The sequence below is a fragment of the Haliotis asinina genome, chromosome 13 (genome assembly GCF_037392515.1).
Source record: "Haliotis asinina isolate JCU_RB_2024 chromosome 13, JCU_Hal_asi_v2, whole genome shotgun sequence".
Classification (NCBI taxonomy): domain Eukaryota; kingdom Metazoa; phylum Mollusca; class Gastropoda; order Lepetellida; family Haliotidae; genus Haliotis; species Haliotis asinina.
The window spans coordinates 3,394,970-3,419,738 of record NC_090292.1 but is presented as its reverse complement, the minus strand read 5'-3'; the positions used below and the strand labels follow the sequence as shown (position 1 = coordinate 3,419,738).

At 41.0% G+C, this 24,769-nt stretch overlaps 1 protein-coding gene across 2 annotated transcripts; it reads left to right on the top strand.

Moving 5' to 3' along the window:
• The first annotated feature begins 1,023 nt into the window (after nt 1–1,023).
• Nucleotides 1,024–24,244, top strand: LOC137260231 (galactoside alpha-(1,2)-fucosyltransferase 1-like). 2 transcript variants are annotated; one of them, XM_067797926.1, is made up of 2 exons: nt 1,024–1,161; nt 21,219–24,244. In XM_067797926.1, the coding sequence occupies exon 2, from the start codon at nt 21,277–21,279 to the stop codon at nt 22,354–22,356; it is 1,080 nt and encodes a 359-aa protein (XP_067654027.1). In that variant the 5' UTR covers nt 1,024–1,161; nt 21,219–21,276; the 3' UTR covers nt 22,357–24,244. The 2 variants fall into 2 exon arrangements, with proteins under 2 accessions (XP_067654027.1, XP_067654028.1); XM_067797927.1 differs by lacking the exon at nt 1,024–1,161 and adding an exon at nt 11,745–11,774 and having other exon boundaries at nt 21,219–24,238.
• Nucleotides 24,245–24,769: the final 525 nt, after the last annotated feature.

Here is a 24,769-nt window from a genome sequence, read left to right as displayed (position 1 = left end):
CTGTGATTTATCAAGAGGATCAAGTGGGAGTCCGACAACATCATGACTGTATGACATCATGGCGTGTCAGCTGATATCACCACATGACAGCAGACTGTACGTATGCCGTCACCACGGGGCAGCTGATCGTATGACATCACGGCGTGGTTGCTGATTGCATGATATCACGGCGTGGCAGCTGACTGTATGACATCACGGCGTGGCAGCTGACTGTATGACATCACGGCGTGGCAGCTGACTGTATGACATCACGACGTGTCAGCTGACTGTATGACATCATGACATGGTAGCCGAAGACATCACGGAACCATGTGCTGACAACTGTAGGACATGACATGACATGACATGACATGACATGACATGACATGACATGACATGACATGACATGACATGACATGACATGACAACTACAGGATGCTACAACCACAAGTGATAGATAAAATCACACTCGACTTAATTGTTAATCAAATTATCACACCACCCTTGTTTTAGGGCTTCAAGAGGCGACTAACAGTATCGAGTGGTCAGCTGAATTGGTGCACACAATTGTATCCCAACTGAGAAAATCGATGCTCATGATGTTGATATCTAAATTGTCTGTCCAGACTCGATATTTTACAGGCTGTCGCCACATAGCTGGAATATTGCTGAGTGCGGCATAAAAATAGGCTCACTCACTTTCATTACTAAGAATAGTGTAAGTAAGTGTAATCCTGTCTCTAGGTATTATCGTAGAGGCTATACGATGCGTTCTATCACGACCCCTGATAACAGTAATTACGGTAGTGCAATACAATGGACATGTGTACAGGCCCTATCGTAACCTGAGTTCGTGACTCGACAGCCAAGTTCAAGCATTATATCAAAAATAACCCACTGCCCAAAACAGAGCCAACACTGTGGTCTATAAACGATCAAATAATCCTTTTCTTCCCTCCCTAACTTTGTCTCGCTCTCTCTTCGATGCTACAGTGTGCAGATCACAGCGATCTGTAACAATGAATGCACGCCTACAGCAGTTGCGTCCCCTGCTGTGAGATCTGTATGTTAGAACAAGTCGCTTGCTGTGGATGGGCTGGCATGTGTAGTGTGTGTTAGTAAACCAGGAAATGATCACACATTGTAGGCGAGGACAGGGCGACGATGTGACACTCTGTCGGGGTAAGACTGATTTCATTGTAAATTTTGTGTATATTTCTGTACTGATGTTACCATGTGTCTTAATACAGCTCTGCCTGTTGTCGGCCCCGTATAAAGCACATGCTGATACGATAAATACAAGCCCATCGTTTGATCAAATCAAGCCTCTGTGTAGGGTTGGGTTATTTATTGTGATTCATTCTTCAGTAACACATGTTACTTCTAGTGACAAGCCGTCGACGAACTTCCCAGTGTGGGGAGGGGGTGAGAGGTAGGGGTGAGTGGTAGGGGTGAGTGGTAGGGGTGAGAGGTGAGGGTGAGAGGTAGGGTTAGAGGTGGTAACGGTAACGTTGTGACACAGTTGTGTTTCCTCTTCGAACCTGATCCATTCGGAACCTTATTAAGGCCATGCTACGCTATCAGTCAGCATCTTATATCTGGAAATTCAGCTTGCTGTATTGAAAGTTCAACTTGCTATCTTAAAAATTCAATTTGACTTTGAACATTCAAGTAAATATCTTCATAAGTAAACTTGCCATCTTGAAAGTGCAATACCCTGTCTTGAAAATTAAACTTACTATCTTAAATATTCAACTCCACTTTGTTGAATATTCAAGTAAATATCTTGAAAATTCAACTTAGTGTTTTGAAATTTCAAGAAAAGAAGTGCTTAAATGCAATGTTCTACGTTCATTATATGAAAGGGAATTTACTCACTCACTCACTCACTCATTCACTCACTCACTCACTCTTAAAATAATCACCCCCGTAGTCTTTCACAAATATCACGCCGTTTGCATTTGAGGTAATACGGCAAACATAGCCGAGAGATGGGCGGTTGGAGATGGTATATATTCAGGCTTTGACTTCAAGTATGGGTGCAAACACACAGAGCAAACACAAGGTGAAGTGTGTTAGATAAGTCTATTGCATGCTATTAGTAAATCGAGCACACTTAACACAGATGTTTAATGTAGGACACATCACAGTGAAGCACTAGTCCGGACAGCTGTTTCTGAACCACGACCTGTTAATGACGATGCAGGGTGTTAAGACCTAAATGTACTGTTTCTGGATGATGATCTGTTAATGGCGATGCAAGGTGTTAAGACCTAAATGTAGACTGTTTCTGGATGATGATCTGTTAGTGGCGATGCAGGATGTCAAGACCTAAATGTAGACTGTCTCTGGATGATGATCTGTTAATGGCGATGCAGGGTGTCAAGACCTAAATGTAGACTGTTTCTGGATGATGATCTGTTAATGGCGATGCAAGGTGTTAAGACCTAAATGTAGACTGTTTCTGGATGATGATCTGTTAGTGGCGATGCAGGGTGTCAAGACCTAAATGTAGACTGTTTCTGGATGATGATCTGTTAGTGGCGATGCAGGGTGTCAAGACCTAAATGTAGACTGTTTCTGGATGATGATCTGTTAGTGGCGATGCAGGGTGTCAAGACCTAAATGTAGACTGTTTCTGGATGGCGATCTGTTAGTGGCGATGCAAGGTGTCAAAACCTAAATGTAGGATGTTCTGGATGATGATCTGTTAGTGGCGATGCAGGGTGTCAAAACCTAAATGTAGACTGTTTCTGGATGATGATCTGTTAGTGGCGATGCAGGGTGTCAAGACCTAAATGTAGACTGTTTCTGGATGGCGATCTGTTAGTGGCGATGCAAGGTGTCAAAACCTAAATGTAGGATGTTCTGGATGATGATCTGTTAGTGGCGATGCAAGGTGTCAAAACCTAAATGTAGGATGTTCTGGATGATGATCTGTTAGTGGCGATGCAAGGTGTCAAAACCTAAATGTAGGATGTTTATTGATCACGACCATAACCACACTGAAAGTCTGGTGCCCTAAACTGACAAGTGAACCTGGTTTGATAAGCAACGGTCTAGAAACACAGGTGAATATGAGCACTTTATGAACTAATCTCGCAGACAATCTCTATCTTTGTTAGCATGTTCAGTGCTAAACTGACCTTTCTTTGAAAGAAGTGAGTGAGTGAGTTTAGTTTTATGCCACACTCAGCAATATTCCAGCTATACGGTGACGATCAATATAATAATGAAGTCTGGACCAGACAATCCAGTGATCAACAGCATGAGCATCGATCTGCGCACCTGGGAACCGATGACAAGTAATCGAGCCTGACCACCCGATCCCGTTAGACATCTCTTAGGACAGGTATGGGTTACTGAAGGCCAATATTCTAATCCGGACTTTCACGGGTCACTTGGAAACAAGCGCGGTGATCTGATACGCGCAGGTAGATTTTATCGAATGCAGACCACTGAATTGTTCAACTGCTGTAGATTTAAAACATTGTACAGACATACAGATATAACATCATGTGCTTGAAGCGAAATCATGTGTGGAATGACGTGACTAAAATCTCTCTCGTTGGCATGTTTAATATAAGCCTTGAAGTTTGTCAGGTGATGTGATTAAACTATTTAAAACTTTTCATAACATACGATTTTTTAACCTCACGACATCATATGGTTGTTTAATCAAACCGAATGACGTCAGTAGAACCAAACATCACCACATCATATGGTTGTTTAACCAAGCCTAATGACGTCAGTAGAACCAAACCTCACGACATGATATGATTGTTTAACCAAACCTAATGACGTCAGTAGAACCAAACCTCACGACATCATATGACTGTTTAACCAAACCTAATGACGTCAGTAGAACCAAACATCACGACATATGATTGTTTAACCAAACCTAATGACGTCACTAGAACCAAACATCACGACATCATATGATTGTTTAACCAAACCTAATGACGTCAGTAGAACCAAACCTAATGACGTCAGTACGTAGAACCAAGCCTCACGACATCATATGGTTGTTTAACCAAACCTAATGACGTCAGTAGAACCAAACCTCACGACATCATATGATTGTTTAACCAAACCTAATGACGTCAGTAGAACCAAGCATCACCACATCATATGGTTGTTTAACCAAACCTAATGACATCAGTAGAACCAAACCTCACGACATCATATGATTGTTTAACCAAACCTAATGACGTCAGTAGAACCAAACCTCATGACGTCAGTGATGTGATTAAACTATTTAAAACTTTTCATAACATACGATTTTTTAACCTCACGACATCATATGGTTGTTTAACCAAACCGAATGACGTCAGTAGAACCAAACATCACCACATCATATGGTTGTTTAACCAAGCCTAATGACGTCAGTAGAACCAAACCTCACGACATCATATGATTGTTTAACCAAGCCTAATGACGTCAGTAGAACCAAACATCACGACATCATATGACTGTTTAACCAAACCTAATGACGTCAGTAGAACCAAACCTCACGACATCATATGGTTGTTTAACCAAACCTAATGATGTCAGTAGAACCAAACATCACGACATCATAGGATTGTTTAACCAAACCTAATGACGTCAGTAGAACCAAACCTAATGACGTCAGTAGAACCAAACCTCACGACATCATATGGTTGTTTAACCAAACCTAATGACGTCAGTAGAACCAAACCTCACGACATCATATGATTGTTTAACCAAACCTAATGACGTCAGTAGAACCAAACCTCACGACATCATATGGTTGTTTAACCAAACCTAATGATGTCAGTAGAACCAAACATCACGACATCATAGGATTGTTTAACCAAACCTAATGACGTCAGTAGAACCAAACCTAATGACGTCAGTAGAACCAAACCTCACGACATCATATGGTTGTTTAACCAAACCTAATGACGTCAGTAGAACCAAACCTCACGACATCATATGATTGTTTAACCAAACCTAATGACGTCAGTAGAACCAAACCTCACGACATCATATGGTTGTTTAACCAAACCTAATGATGTCAGTAGAACCAAACATCACGACATCATAGGATTGTTTAACCAAACCTAATGACGTCAGTAGAACCAAACCTAATGACGTCAGTAGAACCAAACCTCACGACATCATATGGTTGTTTAACCAAACCTAATGACGTCAGTAGAACCAAACCTCACGACATCATATGATTGTTTAACCAAACCTAATGACGTCAGTAGAACCAAACATCACGACATCATATGATTGTTTAACCAAACCTAATGACATCAGTATAACCAAACCTCACGACATCATATGATTGTTTAACCAAACCTAATGACGTCAGTAGAACCAAACCTCATGACGTCAGTAGAACCAAACATCACAACATCATATGATTGTTTAACCAAACCTAATGACGTCAGTAGAACCAAACCTAATGACGTCAGTAGAACCAAACCTCACGACATCATATGATTGTTTAACCAAACCTAATGACGTCAGTAGAACCAAACCTCACCACATCATATGATTGTTTAACCAAACCTAATGACGTCAGTAGAACCAAACATCACGACATCATATGATTGTTTAACCAAACCTAATGACGTCAGTAGAACCAAACATCACGACATCATATGATTGTTTAACCAAACCTAATGACGTCAGTAGAACCAAACCTAATGACGTCAGTAGAACCAAGCCTCACGACATCATATGATTGTTTAACCAAACCTAATGACGTCAGTAGAACCAAACATCACGACATCATATGATTGTTTAACCAAACCTAATGACGTCAGTAGAACCAAACCTAATGACGTCAGTAGAACCAAACCTCACGACATCATATGATTGTTTAACCAAACCTAATGACGTCAGTAGAACCAAACCTCACCACATCATATGATTGTTTAACCAAACCGAATGACGTCAGTAGAACCAAACATCACGACATCATATGATTGTTTAACCAAACCTAATGACGTCAGTAGAACCAAACCTCACGACATCATATGATTGTTTAACCAAACCTAATGACGTCAGTAGAACCAAACCTAATGACGTCAGTAGAACCAAACCTCACGGCATCATATGATTGTTTAACCAAACCTAATGACGTCAGTAGAACCAAACTTCACGACATCATATGATTGTTTAACCAAACCTAATGACGTCAGTAGAACCAAACCTAATGACGTCAGTAGAACCAAACCTCACGGCATCATATGATTGTTTAACCAAACCTAATGACGTCAGTAGAACCAAACCTCATGACGCATTGCGACTGTTAAACGAACTTCTTGTGTAGTGTGTGTTTATTAAGGTATGTACGGTAAAGTAGACAGTGATAGTGTGATTACAGCTCTTGTGGCAACTCCTGGTATGTAACATAACCTCAGCGTCCCGATTGTTCTGACACCTGATATGTTGTTTAAGATCAGGACGTCGGACAGGGCTTACTACAGACAATCTGACACCTGCCCTGTCACCATCATCAATTGGAATGAGACGAAAGGTTCATGTATATACATACACACGGGCAAACACACAAGTACACACCCGCGCGCACGAACGCACAAGCAAAGAGAGGCCAGCCTAACCCCTGACGCTCACTGGGCAGATCCTTCTACTCTATTTACATGGAGTCGGTCTTCCCTGTGTACTATGTCTGACAGCCCCCGAACTGTATTATTCCCCCTTCTACCCAGCCCATTCTGAAACGATAAAAAGACTCAATTCCTCTGCTTCGGAGTCTCCATCTCACTGAGCTCCTTTTCTATTTAAAAGTAACTATTAGGTCGTGTCAAATTCCTATATGTTCATAAATTAATCGCAAGTGGTTTTTGGAATCAGTTTGGTCTGATATTACACAACCCATCCAAAGTTGAGATTTCAATTTAAGCGCTCATATACGTCATGTATATACATATGGTTACATCGAAAATGGACTTAGGGGGCGTGGTGGGTAAGCTGGCTATAGTGCCAGGCTAGTGATCCAGGGAGGTTGAGGTGTCGGGATCGAGCCCACCTGTGACCGGGTGTAAAAACCTTGGACTCAACTTTGTGTGCAGACTCTTTCCATGTTGTCGCAAGCCCTAGTGTACAGTACACAACGCTGTGCACCTAGAAGAACCCACGAATACGTTGGTGGCCACATGAATACATGTAAATACCTAGTTGCGGGTACAGCAACGTGCAGTACGGTGACTATGTGTCCCAGTTCACTAATCTGTGAAATGGTTACCTTGTTAGGATGAGAGAGCAGCAAGTGGCACCAAGAGTTGTATAAACCCCAGGAAGCTGAGATTGATAATATGACGTCACGCCCAGACGGAAATCCAATGATAGAGGAAAACACATACAAGTGCCTTGAGCAAGCAATAGTTGCATGGATATGTTGTCTATATATTATGATCCTATATTCTATAATTTCGCCACAAATTTGGGGGAACCAACTGCAAATCTTATGCAGCGCACAAGGGTCATACATGAAATTGCTGAAAATACATTCGCAGATATCGTGCATGTGAACAGCTGCGTTTCCGTGTAAAGGTTTGTTAAGAATTCTCCAAATGACTGAGTTTCATCACTTACTGAACTAGACTAAGTGACAATAATCAACATTACGAATGTGTTTTACAATGCACCAGTTCATGTGTAGACGGTACCTTTAAACAGTGTGGACTATTTTGCAAAATCTAGCTTAGAACCGTTGAATGAAATAAGTGGCTACATTTACATCAGTGAGTCTGGTAGAATATACCGTATCACAGCAGCTATACTCGTAATGTCAAGGTCAAAAATGAAAACACGATAACACTAATCTTTTTAACCTAGCTCACGACCCATTCATGCCCTTTGCGCATGCTCGTTCTCCCCGCATTAAGAAACCGGTAGTGATCCGTACTGGTAATGATTCTGTTCATTTCAAACACCTGCAAGGTGCAATATACACCTCCGGCTTCAGTCTTGATCAAGTACTTAATAGACGTGGACAGTTAGAATCGTTCTTCCGCAACCCACGCTGTCGTAAGAGTTAACTAACAGGATCGGGTGGTCATGCTCGCTGACTTCTTTGACACGTGAGATCAATGCTCACTGGATTGTCTGGTCCAGACTCGATTATTTAAAGGCCTCAGTGGCTGGAATACTGCTCATTGCGTCGTAAAACTCTACTTACAAAAAATACAGTGTGATGGACGTGCACTTGTGACGGTTTTACAAACACAACATTCAGTCACATTGTTAAGACTGTAGACGGCTAGGGCATATTCCTGTTCTATGCTGGTTCCCGGCTCCCCTTGCGCGACCCAACTTACGATATGCGAGACGGGGTCCACTTTACTTCCGGTTCCAAATATCCAGTGACAAGCTTTGTATTGGAGACCGCCAAATATGACTTTACGAGACTGAGTGTACAGCCATGCTTGGCAGTCACAGCTTTTGGCAGGAGTAATAGTTAATTTGGGGATGGTTAGATCGTACATTTGTTATTCCTGCAGGGATTATCAGTTCCTGCAGCTCCTCACGGTCAACTATGAGACCATTCTGAAAGGTATGTTTGTCACCGGAAGTACTAAGGTCTCGCGAAGTGCCGTGACCTACTTAAAGGCCCTAAGATGTATGTCTCAAAGCGCAAGACATATATCGAGATACATTGTATGTGCAATAGCGGACTTTTGAAACACTGTCAAACGGGATGCCTCACAACTGGCAATCGTGTCCATGTGCTTGAACCGTAACCTGAACGACACGAAACGAACAGTGTAATATGACCTTCTGATCATATCTCAGCTCACATCAAGATCATGTCACTGACGACATCACCACACGCGACCTTGTGGATCCCTGTGGATCTATACTAGTCAACGTTTGGTAGGGACAGTGCGAGAAATAGTTTCCAAATGTTGGTAGTAAGGAGGACTAGGAATCCCCGAAAGTTACTAACCCACCGCGTACTTCACTAGTCCGAAATCTGAATGTAGAAACTGAGCAAAAGATTACAATTATTGACTAAAATAGACATTTACACCAGGCCATAATCTTGCATGATTAAAAGATTGTCTTAAAAAATTAACAAGTCAAAGAGAGTAGTTTATTCACAAAGTGACCCCATAAAATACACTAGATAGTCGGGCCAGTGACCTTGGAAAATGAAATTTAAGAGTTTTGTGGTGATGGTATGTGTAGGGGTCACCGCTGTACACAACCATAAATATAGAAGGATTATCATACAGCGTCATTCGTATGATGATTTACTGTCTGTAACAGAAACAACAACATCATCATCAACAACATCGTCAACAAAAGGTCAACAACACTACTAGTAACAATAAAATACAGAATTGAGGAAAATGCTTCTAACAAATATGATCCTGTTCTTTATATAACAATTTCAAATACACCGGGTACCCATTTACTGCTGGGCGAGCAGAGGCAAATTTTAACAAACTCACTTAATTTGCCTGTGGTGAGACTACATGTGTTGATGATCCATGTTTAGTTGATGATCCATGTTTAGTTGATGATCCATGTTTAGTTGATGATCCATGTTTAGCTGATGTTTCTGTAGTAGAATTAAAAGGAAAATTGATGTTCTTGGTAGATTTTGTAAGCAGTGGGGTTTACAAGGCAATATGACAAAAAAGCCGAGAAGTCCTGGTGTTTAGAAATGGTGGAATTTTACGGCACTATGAAAAGAGGTATATTGATGGTAAGCCACTACAAGTGTCGACATGTTACAACTATCTGGGTGTATTGTTCTCTAATAGACTGTCTTGGTGTATTGATACACCTGAAGCCAAGGCAAGTAAGACACTGCTTGCCGTTAAGCCTCTTAATATGTTGTTAATATTATTTGATACTAAAGTTAAACATTGTACGGCGCCAAAGTGTAGGGATTCCAGAGACGCCCAACGTTAGAATCGTTTTATGCTAACTTCTGTAAGTATGTGCTAAAAGTAGAACCAAATGTAGCTAGTGCTGCCATATTAGCTGAGTTTGGGAGATGTGAATTGTATGTGGAGTGTCATTTAAAGTGTATAAAATACTGGTGTATAAGTTTATATATGGACAGTGACCGGTACCCCAAACAATGTTATTTGCTGATGAGCAAGCTTGATGAGGCTGGGAGAATTGCCTAGGCAACTAATGTCAAGTATATACTGTATAGATATGGATTCTGTGATGTCGGAGTACGTCAAGATATTGGTAATTTAGATTTTTGTCTAATGTTATTTAGTATTGTTATTGTAATACACAGAATATTATTGGAAAACTTTCTGAATCGTTTAGATCAACACATTATTCACGGGTGAAAATTGTAAACGATACTGAATGTTATATCATGAGTATCAGATGTAGGGAATATAGAAGATTACTGTGTTTACGTAGACTGGGCGACTTGACCAACCAGTCTACTGCATGTCGTAGAAATGGAACTGATCCAGCTGACTGCTTATGCAGAGCCTGTAACTGTGACGGAGTCTGTAACTGTGACGGAGTCTGTAACTGTGGCGGAGTCTGTAACTGTGGCGGAGTCTGTAACTGTTGCGGAGTCTGTAAATGTAACGGAGTCTGTAACTGTAACTATTGAAGATGAGCAACATTCACTATTTGTTTGCCCTCAATATGCAATGTTAACACATAAATATATACCAGCCCAGTATTATATAAAAACTACTGTATTCTCTGATAAATGTTTGTTAAACTTCAATTTAGGAAACTATCTAAAGCAATGTTTATACATACAATCCTTATGGTTGTAAACTAACCTCTGGCTAGTTTGCAATATGCATGTACGTCGCGTATGTTATGTATGTACTTCATCTGATGAGTGACCCCAGCTCAATGCACAGGAGCACGCACCACCACAATGATCCTATTCTTCTGACAATAATGTGACTGGCAAGGTCAAGAAAGGTCTGAGAACTTAGGCTCCAGTTCGTTCACGGTGTCCTTGGCTTTGTACCTTCCGATCTCTTTGTGGAGATGATGTGATTTCGGGGGTTCTCCACCGGGATCACGGCCCATTTGACAGTGTGAGTAATGCAGAAGGCTGCAGTGGTAGAGAGTCTCCACATTCACCTGAAAGCTCTCTGTGGGTATTGGTTCAAACTTTTACACTTACGAAAAGATAGAAATCCAAAGTAGCGCTATATTATGATGCACAATTTAGGCAAAGTTGGTTAGAAAACATGGATTATATTTTTTTCCGAAATACTTTGTTCAGTTATGGTTTTGTTTTTTTGTGGGAAGGTCCTGAGTTGGCAACGAGGGAGAGTTGAATGTGACGATCAGCTTCAGCATGACTATCGGCATCCTTATTATATATCGTACGTGGACCCAAGGCCTTGCTACGAAATAAACTTAATTGATTGGTTCTATACGTAATATTCTATCATGACGTCAGTAAATACTGGATTGCGATTGGTTAATTAAAGTCGTGTTTTTCAACAGTATGTTTATCTCCTAAATATACACGGCTTATCTGGATTTGCGTGGATAAGTAGAGAGAAGTAGCCCCGGGGCACTAAAAGCCTTGCTGTGCGCAAGACTGGTTTATGTGCATTTAGTGTTTGGACCGTGGTGTGCGAAATACCTATTGCCTTATCGTGTAGTCACAAGTTCTTTCGACACGATCCACTTGAGCTCCCAGTTGGTCAGCTTCTTTGTGTCAACTGGTGTGACGGCATTGAATCTCTGTAAAGCGGTTTGAATGTCACCCCAGACGGAGCCACTACCTGTCCGTGGAGACTTTCAATGAGCGGTCCCGGGTGGACTGACGGGTGGAGCGGGTATGTGACATTTTATCTTTCTCTACCAAGGATTGTTAGAGAGTGTCTTTTTGTTTATCCTAGCTCGCTGTTGTCCACTCACCTGTACAATATTTCTTTAAAAAAGGCAGCGTCTGTGCCCCATCCAACATATACAGATAACCACAAACCTGGGATCGTGGCGTTATAGTGGGGTTTCTAAGTATACACTATATAAAAAGTACGAGGTACGGGTGTGACCTGTGTGGAATGACTATGTACGCAGCGAGAGATTGTACGGTTAAATGTGTACGCTATGAATGGAGATTGTGTGTGCAATCTAATGGAAATTTTAAATTATGAATGGCAGGTGATACTGGAGAATTATAACAGTAATCTTAACGGCGACACGGCAACACGCTTCGGCTCTATACAACCAGTTTATACGTTTATATGGCATAGATTTGCACACACAAAGCTTCCTCCTTGGGGCATACCTCCGTACGACAGCCCTCTTCAGATGATCTGTTGCCCCTGCGTTGAGACAGTGCTATATAGGTCTTTACCTGTGACTGATAGAGTGTGTTTGAACTGTGGGAATTAAGTGGAAGGAGAATGCCGCGTATTACTGCATGGTCCTGTTTGCGCTGGTCTTACAGCTGGTCTTACAGCTGGTCTTACAAGTTCTTTTAGCTACATGTATCAGTACATGTGGTAGTTTCAATCATCGGATCGCCTCTGATAAAGTCTTTTACATATTGTCTAACCCAAATATTGTATTTTTGAGGCCAAAACTTGCATAATTATTTCAGATAAAAGAAGGGGTATTCTATGCAACGATATGTAAACAATGTACTGTTTGTATTACATATACTGAGGGAAATATATAAAGGAACACCACTCGACAGCAGTGTTCCTTGATTTATTCTCAGGTTTCCTCCCATAGAGCTACTCTAAGCTGGTGATGAAAACCAGAAAATATTTAAAGGAACGTTTGATTTTCCTGGGTTCCTTTATTTGTTTCTCTGAGTATATATTGATGTTAAATTATTCAGGCGTCTCTCGTAACTCTGAATGGATTAGCTCGGCTTGTGTATTTCATTGTATTTTCATGTTTTCTACTAGGAGAGGCCAAAACAAACTACCTTTCGCGAGGCGCGTGTAAGCCTGATAGGTTGAAAAACATATATTCAGAGAGTATTCTTAGCAATATATATTCTTAGCAACAGTCATGTGCATAAGCCTGGGTGTTTTGAACTGGTAGCTACGCCCCTGGTTTCTACATATTTACGGTGATAGTGAAACATTCATTTCTTGTTTACATTTAATCATTAAATAAACCAAGTTTATTTCTTGGAAATGTTTTGGAGGATGTACTTTACTAAAATCTGTGAACGAGTGGAGGATGTACTTAACTAAAATCTGTCATCATGAACGAGTGGGTGAAGTACTTTACTAGACTTTAGCACTTTACTAAAATATTTCCTTCCTATAAAGAATATCAGTAAAGGCTGTTAGAAGACTGACACGACCAACTGTCTTTGTGAAACAAACGGACGTAAAGAGCACGCATTGCGCAAGTCGCTCTTGTTGTTTTGTCTCGATAGTTTCCAGGATTTAAGGGGCGGTCTTGTTATTCTCCATATGTCAGGTCACCAGGCAACCATGATCCAATAATATGCTGACGACACGGTTATTTGTGACGAAACACTCACAAAACAAAGAAAAAAAACAGAAACGGATAAAGAAAATAACCCAAACAATAAAGAAAAAAGGTAGAATAAAGACTTTCGTTATGATGTTATTGCATGTATCTTTAAACCTCGTGGTTGTATATTGTTATATTGGGATTATACTTTCTCGAACAACACCAGATGGACGTTACATTTGATCACATTCTCACTGGCTCGGTGTATTCATAGCTTTGTTAACCATGTTCACGGGGTAATTATCAGTATCGGGGCTGTGGGGTAGCCTACACAGGTATAAGGCGTGAAGCCCATTTCTGGTGTTCCCCGCCGTGATATGGTTGGAATATTGTTAAAAGCGGCATAAAACCAAAACCATTCACTCACTCACTCACTCAGTACTGTCTTTGCCAGGTACATTGTACACATGCGTAAGTAGGGCCACCTTCAGAAAGCACTAAGGTGATCGTAAGTCACTAAGGTAACCTTAGTGCAATGTTAAAGAATGGGAGTTAAGGTTAACCTTAGTAAACCTTAGAAAGGAACCCCTGGTACAAAGAACATATCACATTGTTCATGACTGGAAAATGATTATGAATTCCATACTGACCCCAGATTTCATGTTTACTTTATGGGTTTTCAAAATATTTTCGAAATTACGGGTGTAGAGTTTCTCTCGTACGTCAGTTTACTTGCATTCTTTAGTGTTTTTATCGGCCCAAATAGTCATAGATATTATTTGTGGCCTTGACGTGTTTCACTGTTGGTTTTTAGATATAAAGTAGTTAACTGGTCAGCGTTAGAAGGGTTAAGTTTGTGGCAGAAGCGTTAGGTCATGAGGCCGAGGACCCGAGATCCATTTCTCACATTGTGATGGTGCCGTAAACACAAAGGATATTCTTAAATGCGCCGTAAAACAATATACAGTGACTCGATCTGGATTGACTTTCTGATTTTAATATATTTTCATCTCAAAGAAATCTGGTTCGATAAAAAAAGGAAAACTTTATTATGTAAAAACCTCTCCAGGTGTTGTGTTGAAACAGCTGATTAGTTCACATAGATAACGGTGAACATGACGTAGAATTGCAAAAAATGAAATACATGAACTCAGTATTTTAAGGTCAGAGGGATCTGTGGCAAAACATATTTATGCAGCTGTCCTTCCTACGTAAGTTTAGAATTGCTCAGATCTTTTGCTTCTGACGATCAACTTGTGAACCGATACCAATACTTCTGAAACTGAAACACATACATACATACATACATACATACATACATACATACATACATACATACATACATACATACATACATACATACATACATACATACATACATACATACATACATACATACATACATACATACATACAACCCCCCCCCCCCCCTCCCCGCACGCACATAAACACACTAACACACACGCGCGCGCACTCAAGCAAGCAAGCACATGCAGGCACACACCGACAGGCAAGCATATATATCAGCGTGTCACTCAATCCATAACTCAAAATGTATTAATTCTTTAAGAAGGTAACGTCGTCCATATACTGAATGGTTATGTCCCGCTGACTACAGCTGTCACACGACTTCATAATATAGAAATCATAACATATTACTAGCCTTCAACTGTAAATTCTTTGTTTGAAACGCTGACAGCTGCATATTTATTATCGCGGATCTCGATTTAGCCCTATCAAGGAGATTCCGTCGTTACAACATCGCTGCTCACGGGTTGTGACCCAGGAAACGGTGGAACGGGATACCCAGATACCCCCACCCCTCTGTCCCACCCCTAAACCTTGTCCCCAGCCCCTGCAAACAGCCTAATACCGGTTGTTACATAGCAGCTGTCGCATTGTAAATAGCATTGATTAATGTGGTTCAATAACGTTGTGAGCAGAAAGACGTTTAATGTGCCCGAAACAGCATGTCATCCAAAACTAACCACACTATCTTGTTGATTATCGTTTTTACTTATTTTCTGGCTTTGATTTCTGTTACTTCTTAATGCTCGACAAATACCTTACAAGCCCAGGCATGTTACGCTTTGTATTTCATGTAATTTTATTTCATTGTTTATGCTCATTGGTGATGTAAGCTTTTCCCATTCTTATCTTATCATAACCCCACATTTGGAATATACTACACACTGATTGCTAAGAATACAGAGAACGTTCATGCTGTTGCAAAAACTAAATATAATGACTTGGTGTAAATGTTGTTTTACCTGCAGTATATTATCCCTGTCAGGGTTTGAGTAGTATGGCTGGGGTTGTATTTCAAGTCCGTCCTGGTCTACATAAAAGTATGTTCGCTGATCCACCAGCGGTTTTTATTCGTCAAACGCTAAACCATGATGACTCAACATACTTCAGTCAGTACATTGATTCTATAGTGATATACAATGTACTTACATACTGGTATTTACATAATTGTCAGGGTTTCGTCTACATTTTGGAGTGAGGGAACGTACATTGTAACGGACTGGTCAAATTCAGAAATCAAGTGACTGTCTGTATAAATGTGTTGGAAGTTCTAGACCCCATCAAGAATGAGAAATAATGACTTAACATAGTGGTACCAAACAACCAATCTCAGTATTAGAACACAGGTGATCTGGTCAATTTACAGGAAGAGTTGCGTTCCGTTAATGGGTGTGTCACAACGTCTGAACTTTCTAATTAATAAATCTAAGATTGAATTTGTTTTATGCATCACGTTGAATCTCTTAGAGCAGAAATCGGTCAGGCCCTGCAGCTTGCCTGGTGTTCGTTTCACAAAAGAGGACGCCCTTCGGCAATGCCACATTGTATGTAAGTTTGTAGCCAATCAAAACGTGTAACACAATCACGCGGAATTCACGCGTCAAGTTGTAAACAAAAATGGCGACTCCGACTGACGTCAACGCTCATTCAAAGACACATGTGAAACAGCTACGTCGATCACTTTTAGTTACAAAGTTTTGACGTGTGCATCTCTGCGGTGCAGAGTATCATTTGAAACTGTCGCCACTTAGTGCTTTTTGGGCCAAGAAAATATTAGAGTCGGCTCAATGTTTCCAAAGCTGGTGCACGCAGACAAATGCACTTCTAAGTTTAGTTCTGGGAAAGAACATCTGATATGAGATGTCATTAACGTGTTTAGACAAAGCACAAATACAGTGAAAATGCTGTGCTGTCACTGATGCTTAAACAACACACACACCACACCACCACGGGGAAGCTTCTGTAAACACCTAACTAAATATTCACTATGCACAAACAATTATCAAAACTAATTCAACTAGGTCAAGTGAATTCAGTTGAAACAATCAAACAGCAAATTTTGTGTACACTGTCACCACGATCAACGAATGGCAACTCGCCAAGAATAGCCGAGGCCCAGCTTTATTCAAGTTAACGTCAGCTACTTTTTCGATCGAGCAATCGAGTCATCAGTCGTCTTTAGTTCTGACATTTTCTAGAACCCACCGGGCGATGGCATTGATGGAGAAACTTTGAAAATGCACAGAAAGCTTTCTTAGACGAGGGTATGCGTTACGCAACATCACGCATACTGACAATGACGCTCATCTCGCCAGACTCTACCTATACTTGTCCAAAATACATCTATTAAATTCTAAAAAGCAAACACACAAACACCACCTCTAAAAAACCAACCAACCAAACAAACAAAAATAAATAAAAGGAAAACCACAACAACATAAAAAACAAAAACAAAAAAAAAACCCAAACAAAACAAAACAAACGAACAAAATGTAGTTCGGAGCACATTTAGAATGCATCACTGCATTTAACTTCTCGTGAAGACGTTAGGGTTAAGTTAACATAACCTTACCTACCTAGCCCAAACCCTAACCTTACAATATACATAAAAGAGTATTATGAAGGGTTTTCAATGTTTGTGGTGCTGCATTTTAAATGATATTAAGTAATTACTTAACTGACACATATGCACAAATGTGCACAGTTGTAAAACTTGAAGTCACTTGACTAGGTTACATAACTGACTAATGCGTTATTTCTGCATCCCGGCAAATCCTTCCCTGAATCACGGCCCTGATATCAGCGAACACAGCTGTGCAGAGAAGCAGATTACGAAATGGGGTCACCAGACTTGACGTCATTTATTGCAACATTGTGGAATATATTGTAGTTATCAAATGGAGGTCGTCAATGTAGGTTACATTCCAGGTCATAGATTTTCTCTCACTTTAATAGTGCTAAGATAGTCGTAAGCGCCATACGTTAACATTAACTTACGACTATCTTAGTGCTAAGAGAGCTTCGGAAATCTACACCCATGCCCTGCTGGTAACACATTCACTACTGAATAGAATTTCAAAACAGGGGAATGTTTATGACGAACACGTAGCAAAACTGAAGTAAAACTGCACGCCCATAACGAAATGTCGGAAAACTATGCTTATAACGAACTGTCGGGACACTATGTTTATAACGAACTGTCGGGACACTATGTTTATAACGAACTGTCGGGACACTATGTTTATAACGAACTGTCGGGACACTATGTTTATAACGAACTGTCGAAAAACTATGTTTATAACGAACTGCAAAATGTTGAAAAACTTTAAGACGAACATCAGTTATAACGAACTCTAATTATAACGAAATAAAATATCCGTACATTTGAGTTTGTTATCTAAGCATCGTTTACTGTGTGCCTTTTCGCCCAATGACATCACTTTGACAGACTAGCTACATGCAAATATTCACGCTTTTGTGCCGAGTAACCTGCGGTAATATTCATATGACACTGCACATAGCTGCTGTTTGTAAAGTTAACATTGTGTTCTTTTAATCGAATTTACAAATGCACCTAAAGCTATATTAGGAGATCCATCACTATCGGTGTCAGTATCGATTATTGTGTTGCGTAAACGTGAAATAGACATACATACTAGAAAAGATCAGCGTCTTAGGTCAGGTGCAATAGATAACAGTAAGGCTTAGCGGAGTTATGTCCCTTTTTCTTTGTCGACCTCACTACAGCGGCACTGACCTAATACCCGGCGTTGAGGTCTATCGAGCAACGAATATCGGACAATATTAGGCAGGGAGATTGTTATTTTCATGATTGATATTTCATCACATTGTCAATGAATAAGTAGATCGTTGTTCATAATTTCAAAATTTACAAATATCCCCAACTATTCTTGCCCAGTATATTAACATAAGCTTCCACTGTTTTAAGGACTGACTGTGTATTTCTTTCGTTGCATTGAGGTATGAAACTAAAAACCAATGTGCAAACTGTGTGAATCCATTTATAGCCATGATGCCATGCCATGAACTGATGGTCCAACGGGCGCATACTCTTGTCGAGGCGTTACGACGTTATTAACGTTCACGGAAAATTCTGAGTTGTTTGTTTATGTTTACGACAATGTATCACTTCAATCTTTATCCAAAGTTCATTAAGGTACCAGAATTCCCTCACTGTGTAAAGGTATTCCTCGGCATTCCTCAGGTCCGAAAGTAGTCCGGTTGGGGGGGCGTGGCTTATTTATTTATATTTATTGGGGAATGAAATCAAAAGAAATGTTCCCAGTTAACCAATCAGATTGCCAGAGTTTTAATGAATACAATACAAATTTAATTATAAAAGTTTAAAACAAATCTTCAAATAGTCTATAGTCCGTTTGACTAAAGTTGTTATAATTAAAACATTGACATAGTTCACTATTTGTCACAAGGGAGAAGTGCAGAGAGAGGCACTGCCAGGCGTTCTAGACGCACGTACACAAGTGCCGAGAAAGTTATTTATTCATAAACTCTGCTGTGCTGTCTCTATGCTGTCTTGCACACCTGACCGTCCCTTTCTCTGCACTCCTCCCTCGTAACAAATAGTGAACTGTGTCAGAATGACGACACGTTTACATTTAAAGGAAAAACAGCCAATCACGAAAGAAATCTGCTGTCATCTGCATAAGGACCGACACCCCCAGTCGTCATTATTTATGCTTACCCAATCAACGATTTGACTCAGTGTCAAACTTTACTTGTTTCTTCTCTAATTAACCTACACGCTCGGTGATAAGTACATGTCTTCAATAAACAAGCAATTAACTCGCAAGACACACAATGAATTGGCAAGCGGCAGACATGACAGACTTCGTGTTTTGATATCTCGCCGACAACAAAGGTAAAAGCAGTGACCACTGTTAATAAGTGCTAAACATCCGACATCTTGCCGATGTCAGTTTTGGTGTTCGGATATACGAGGCAAATTTGTACACATTTTGAATGTTTCATTTGCAAAATTGACCGTTCGGATACGGAAAACGAACATACGAGGTAAATTATCTGTAGAAAAATTCGGGTTTTTTTTGTGTGAAGAATGTTCGGAAAGCGAGGTATTCGGATATCTGAAGCTCGGATATACGAGGTCTGACTGTATAGTATATGCATGTAATGTATTAGCATTAGTAATGGCGTGAGTCATTTCTAAACCCGTGATACCCAGAGTACACTAGAAACAAAAGGCAACAAAACAGTTCAGTTGTGATATTATCAAATCATAAACTGGCAGATGGAAATGTTGCAGTGGGTTAAAAACTATATTTTTCTAGGGGCTACGGATTTTACCTACTATTTGTGTACAGTACTCAGTGCTCCTGAATAATCTGCTGTTTGTAATCTGCGCCAGAACCAGAGTACATATGTCAGTTGTTTGCTCTGTCCAGTCCATATCACCACGGACAGCCAAATATATGGTTTTCACACCATCTTCTAAGCAAAACCTACAGGTACAATTCTGTAAGGCACTGGTACAGCTGAATTCTTTAGTAACCGAAAGTGCAGACTCATACGATAGGATAGGCTTAACGAGATCCTCATATAGAGAATATTTTAAGCAAACATTAAAAAACCCTGTACTCAGAATGTGATCACCGTAGGTGCTCGGACTAACAATGTTTAGGGTGGGGTGGGGGGTGCGGTGGGGTAGGAAAGGGAGGGAAGGAAAGTAGGGTGGGGGCCGAGGTGGGGTAGGGTAGGGTGGGGAAGGGTAGGGTTAAGTAGGGAGGGGCAGGTTAGGGAGGGATGGGGTAGGGTAGGGAGGGGTGGGGTAGGATAGTGTAGGGTAGGGTAGGGCAGGGTAGGGAGGGGTAGGGTAGGGTAGGGAGGGGAAGAAAGGAAAGTAGGGTAGGGTAGGGACGAGTACCCGATGTTAGGTGATTCTCAGTCACACTGGCATTATTTCAACCATATCATGACTATTTCGAGTTTTGTATTAACATCAATAATAACAGGTAAAGTATAACCTGTCAACGGTAGAATAGGAAGGTTCGGATAGGGTAGGGTGTCATGTTTTTCAGTTGATGTGCACTAACACTTGCATTGACATATGAAAGAACAATGTGAATGGGTTAGTGAGTGAGTTTAGCTTTACGCCGCACTGGGCAGTATTCCAGCCACATGGCTGTGGTGTGTAAATAATCAAGTCTGGACTAGACAATCCAGTGATCAACAGCATGAACATCGATCTGCGCGAATGGCATACGATGACATGTGTCAACCAAGTCAGCGAGCCTGACCACCCAAACTCGTTAGTCGCGTCTTACGACAAGCATGGGTTACTGAAGATACGTTCTAACCGGTCATTCTCACGGGTCTCTAAACATAAGGAAAAAGGACACTAAGGAATAAATAGCCACAATTATGAAACGCAGCAACTTGGACATTATCTGTACAGTGTCTTTCTCCCTTGTCCTGTGATAGTTTAGTTTACACAGTGTTACCATCAATGTATCATCTTTGGATTTCTATTTCAGGGGTGGATCTGACAAGGACGATCCAAAACAGATCTCCTGATATACTGTCAAGATCACGATGAAGTTGCTGAAGAAAATGACTTGTGCACTGGTTTTGTTTTCCATCGGACTTCCGCTTCTTTGGGTGATGCAAGTGCTTCCACAATCTCACGTGACCATCCTTGGGGACAGCACATCGAATCAGTCCCACAGTAGCAACGAAACCCTAGAAGACCCCACTCCGTCAAGACCTACACATACATGGACCAGTTTAAGTACCGTGCAAACTACCGGAAGTGCCACCACCACCGACCCCTGCAGGGATAGATACGTCACTGCGTCCTCACAGCTGGACATTAAACCAAGGATTATCGTGTTGGCTGGAGTCGGTCGCCTTGGTAACAAGATGTTCCAATATGCTGCTTTATTGGGTTTAGCCCATAGACATGGTTTTACACCCTATGTGTTCCAGAACGAGAACCTTGCGCAAACATTCGATCTGACACATATATCGCCCACCAAATACTCAAACCTGCCGGTTTATTTTGAAAAGGCAGCTGCTACCTATGACAAATGTCTTGAGACGATGCGGACCGACTGGAGCTGGAGACTTGGGGGATACTACCAGTCCTGGCGATATTTCTCAGATATCGGAGACATCGTCAGAAAGGAGTTTACTTTCAAGGAGAACATTCGCATATCTGTCAGAAATCAGTTTGCTCAACTCGAAGCTAAAGGTAAAGGTCGCCCAAAGGTCGGAGTTCACATCCGGCGTGGTGACATGGGCGTTCCTTCAACAATCAAACAGGGCTACACCATTGCTCCTGCAGAATATTTCCATAAAGCAATGGCGTATTTCAGAAACAGGTTGAAGGAACCGTTATTTGTTGTGTGTTCCGATGACATGAACTGGAGTAAGACTCATTTGGGTAGCGAGTCGGATGTGGTGTTTGTGCACGCCAATCAGAACTTTGACTTGGCAACTCTGAGTAGTTGCAATCACAGTATCATATCTACAGGGACTTACGGGTGGTGGGGTGCCTGGCTGGCGGGAGGGGAGACAATCTATTATAAAAAATTCCCCAAAAATGGCTCATGGTTGGCAAGTCAGTATGTAGCAGAAGATTACTTCCCTCCTTCGTGGATAGGAATGGAGTGAGTGAATGAGTGAGTGAGTGAGTGAGTGAGTTAGTGAATAACAGAGTAGGTGAGTGGTAGAGTGAGTGTGTGGTTGGAAGGAGTGGACGGCTGAGTGTCGATTGTGTGACTGGGTAAGTGATTGATTGATAAAGTGGGTGAGTGAGGGATAGAGTGAGTGAATGAATATAGACGGGTGTTGATGATGCCAGTCACTGGACTATCTGGTCAAGATCCGTTACGTATCCAAGCACCGTCTTACAACCAGGATATTACTGACTGCGGCGTTAAACAACCTACTAACATGGACGTTACAGTGGAACCCAATCTATGCAACAAATACATGTAGTAAATCTGTCTGGACCAATCCCTGTGATAAGGGGTCATCCTGCTGTTCCTGGTCTGACGGGTGACTGCAATGTATCCTCGTGTTCCAGGGCCTAGATTTTCGAAGCTATCTTAGTGCTAAGGTACTCGCAAGTGCCATACATTAACATTAACTTACGACAATCTTAGCGCAAAGAGAGCTTCGAAAATCAAAGCCGAGTACACCTGTGTCGTGGAATACTACTCTTCTCAAAAACTGCAATCCTAAATCTGGACATTATACTCTGAGCGTGTTATCATAATTGCCATCTACAAGAAACAAAAACACACTCACGAAGTAAATTTTTGAAATAACCCATACTTGTATATTTGAGGGAAATAATTTGTCATCAGAACCTGTCCAGCCAATACCCCTGACCTGTGATATGGGAAGTTTTTAAAGGCCTTGACGTACAAGTGTCTGTACACATATTATGATAAGTGTGTTTTACAGTGAGTCTGTGACTATTCACGAAGTCGCATGACGTTGGATTATTTCTATCTCGGTATCAACTCCATGGGAAGTATACAACATCTCGCCATGCCGGAGGTTTCTTTTCGATCAGGATTCTGGCGCCAGTATAAAGCGTTACAACGTTTTTGAGAGGCATTTTAGAAGTTGTAAAGGCGAAGAAAAAACGTGTTCCACCGATAGTCACCCTCTTTACTGAAATGAGAGCGATCTTTTGGTGTAGGTACTAACATAATTATGTTATCAAGCAAGTGATGTTACCCACACCGAAGTCTCGCACTCAATGTAGTAAAGAATCCGTTGAACTTGGTTTACCTTTATTACTTTATGTACAACGAGACAAAGCATGTTCCAGTTCAGAGAAACATCTCCTCTAAAACCAGATGATGTACCATTCCGACCAAATCCAGGCGACATGGCTCTGAATCACGTGCAAATCAAAGTCAGTTGTTATTTATGGTTAAGCTGTGATGTACCTGACGTCATGCTGCTAACTCAACCGACATCCACACTTTGAGTTACCGACATCCACACTTTGAGTTACCGACATCCTCGCGCGATTTTAGAAATGCTAAGTTTTCAAGCCATAGACAATTATAAGCAAATTCTATGTATTCAATATATTTGTACCATCAATGTTTATCGGTGTGCTATGTTTTGATTGTATACACGTGAAGGCTGCTATTTCAAAGGAAGTAATCGCCAAGCGATCTACCTTCCGCCATGTTGGGATGCTAGTAAAGCACGGAACCAGCATCACCTTAGGTACAGTGACATTCAAGGTCGGTAGGCAGATTGACAAAATGCAAGAGTCTTAAAGGATCCCATCTGCCATATTTAAGTGGATAAGTAGACATTGTATATTGATCATACTTTCATGATCATCTCATTTTCATCATCAGTTAATGGGGAAATCAATTATTTCATCTGAATCAGAATGAGATTACGCGTGTGCGATTGGTCCAAGAGAAATTCTACATTGTTCGTACATTATGTGATATTTCTTGTAATTCACCTCTGAAGAATGCAATACGTGTTTGTGAATAAACATGCTGTCAACGTTCCCTCAGAAGAGTCGTCTTCCCTTCTTAGAATCAAACTAACTCATAACGAATACATTTTGGCCCACCGAAGTTATGCTGCCCTAAGTTATAGCATGGCTGTAAAGTGATTGTGTCTGTCCATCTTGTAACGACTGTCATGGTTGTAAGGTGATTGTGTCTGTCCGTCTTGTACCACCTGCAATGGCCCTAAGATGACTATGTCTGTGGATCCTGTTATACCTGTCATGGTTGCAGGATGGATATGTCTGTCCATCCTGTACCACCTGTCATGACTGGAAGATGGGTTATATCTGTCCATCTTGTACCACCTGTCATGGTTGTAAGGTGATTGTGTCTGTCCATCTTCTATCACCTGCAATGGCCCTAGGGTGACTATGTCTGCCGATCCTGTTATACCTGTTATGGTTGGAGGGTGATTATGTCTGCCCATTTTCTGCCACCTGTCGTGACTTAGAATAGAGTATTTTCAGTGCAAGAGGAATCGTTTGATATCTTATGTTTGTGGTCGATAGGTTCCGAGAGACAATGACAAG